The 1,694-nt window shown below is 40.8% G+C and overlaps 1 protein-coding gene across 1 annotated transcript; it reads right to left on the bottom strand.

Annotated features, from left to right (window-relative positions):
• Positions 1-883: 883 nt before the first annotated feature.
• On the bottom strand, positions 884-1,688 carry LOC102032813 (beta-galactoside alpha-2,6-sialyltransferase 2-like). Its single transcript, XM_005431571.2, has one exon. It carries the CDS (start codon positions 1,652-1,654, stop codon positions 884-886), a length of 771 nt encoding a protein of 256 aa, XP_005431628.1. The 5' UTR covers positions 1,655-1,688.
• Positions 1,689-1,694: the final 6 nt, after the last annotated feature.

Here is a 1,694-nt window from a genome sequence, read left to right on the forward strand (position 1 = left end):
AACTCTTCTTGTTTCAGAAACAAGTTCTGAAACCTTTCATCCTTCTTTCAACACTCTTAGCATACTGCACATGTACTACAAAAATGAAGAACTACTGAGACATTAACACAGGTAGTAGCAATATTTGAAAAGAAAAAACAGAAGCGACCTGGATTAGTTTTATGGTCCTACCATCCTTTTCTGAATAGCTACTAGAAAACTCCCACCTTGAGGTAGGGGATTCTGAGTGACACTGACATCTCAGCACACCTGTAACCTCACTGACTCAGTGTGGCAATGGGAAAACAATGGGTGAACACACTTGAACTCATTTAAATTCAGTCTCAGAAAAGAGGCCAGGGGACTTGATCTCAGTGCATGAAGCTACTTGAGGGTCTGAATTCTTTATGTCTGTGAACTCTAAACTAGCAAGAGATGAAGAGGACACTCTACTGCTTCTTGACATGGAGACAAATGTCTCAGCCAACCACACAACAGCAGTTGTGAGCTGCTGCAAAATAAAGACCAGTATAATACAGCTTTGCAGAATAAAACCTGAACACAGCTCTAATCTGCTGAAGAAATAAACACATGTTGCACACAAATGTTGAATATGGCAGATCTGATGAAACCAGTTCTGCCTCCCTAGTACAAGCTATAATATGATATGAAAGCATCATTGTTTTCTTTAAATTAGATTATGACTTCAGGCCTGATTTTCCTTTCAGTTATATTGTTCTAAAAGGGAACAGCCTCACTGAAGTCCATTAGTTTACATTCATGCAACTCTAGTGAAAGAGAACAACCAGACTTTACTGATCTGTGCTTGAGAAACATGACTCTTCTGAAATTTAAACATGAACACGCACATCTACATATATATACACACACAAATAGATGCATTTCACCCACCTATTTCATCCCCTAGAGAGGAGTTCAGTATTGCACCAGCAGACATAACTACTGCACAGCTCCCAAAGCCATGTGTATATAATTTGACCAGTGGAATTTGGGGAACGTGCTTTTCCCATCCAAGAGTGGAGAAGGGAGCCTCCTTGCCATCTATTGTTTTCACATTCACTCTTTCTTTTAGCTCACAGAATAGCTGGTCTCCTGTCAACTTGGAGTTTCGCTTCCCCTTGAACCGCACCCCATGCTTATTGGTACTCAAATAATCTTTCATCGCCTTCTGCAGTCGAGGGTTTAGCATCTTGGAAGAGACATCCCCTTTCCAAAGCTTGTAAAGAAAGGATTTCGACATTGTGGAATACAGCCCATCCCAGTCATCAGATTCATCAAGCATCTGGCCTCTCCTACGCTTTGTGCTTCTTCTCCTCATTCTTCTCTGATGGCTCCAGTTGTTCTGTAAAATATTTCCTTTTGGATTATTCACGTCAGCTGAAATGAATTTTTCTATCTCTTGAAGATGGCTGTGTGACTGAGGCTGACCAGCAGCAAATAAATAATCATCATTCACTTGGTAGAAAGCACTTTTTGATTTTCTTCCTAACTGGGGTGGAAAAAACTCATCTTCATTTCTAAAGGCCTCTTCCAATACAGTCCATTTCTTAGAATTTCCAGTCCCCGATTTAAAAGTACCTAGGAGATCTTCATTAAGAAGTACCTCGTTCCCATCAATGGTTTCAGAGAATGATGGGTCATGAATGGCTCCCATGATGACTCTCTGCTTGCCCTGAAGGGGCAGAAGTCTCTTA

This window comes from Geospiza fortis, unplaced genomic scaffold, assembly GCF_000277835.1.
Source record: "Geospiza fortis unplaced genomic scaffold, GeoFor_1.0 C13639528, whole genome shotgun sequence".
In the NCBI taxonomy this organism is placed as follows: Eukaryota; Metazoa; Chordata; class Aves; order Passeriformes; family Thraupidae; genus Geospiza; species Geospiza fortis.

What these genes read in the sequence shown, in the direction of transcription:
- LOC102032813 (XM_005431571.2), bottom strand. Translation starts at nt 1,654, where the DNA reads ATGGGAGCCATTCATGACCCATCATTCTCTGAAACCATTGATGGGAAC.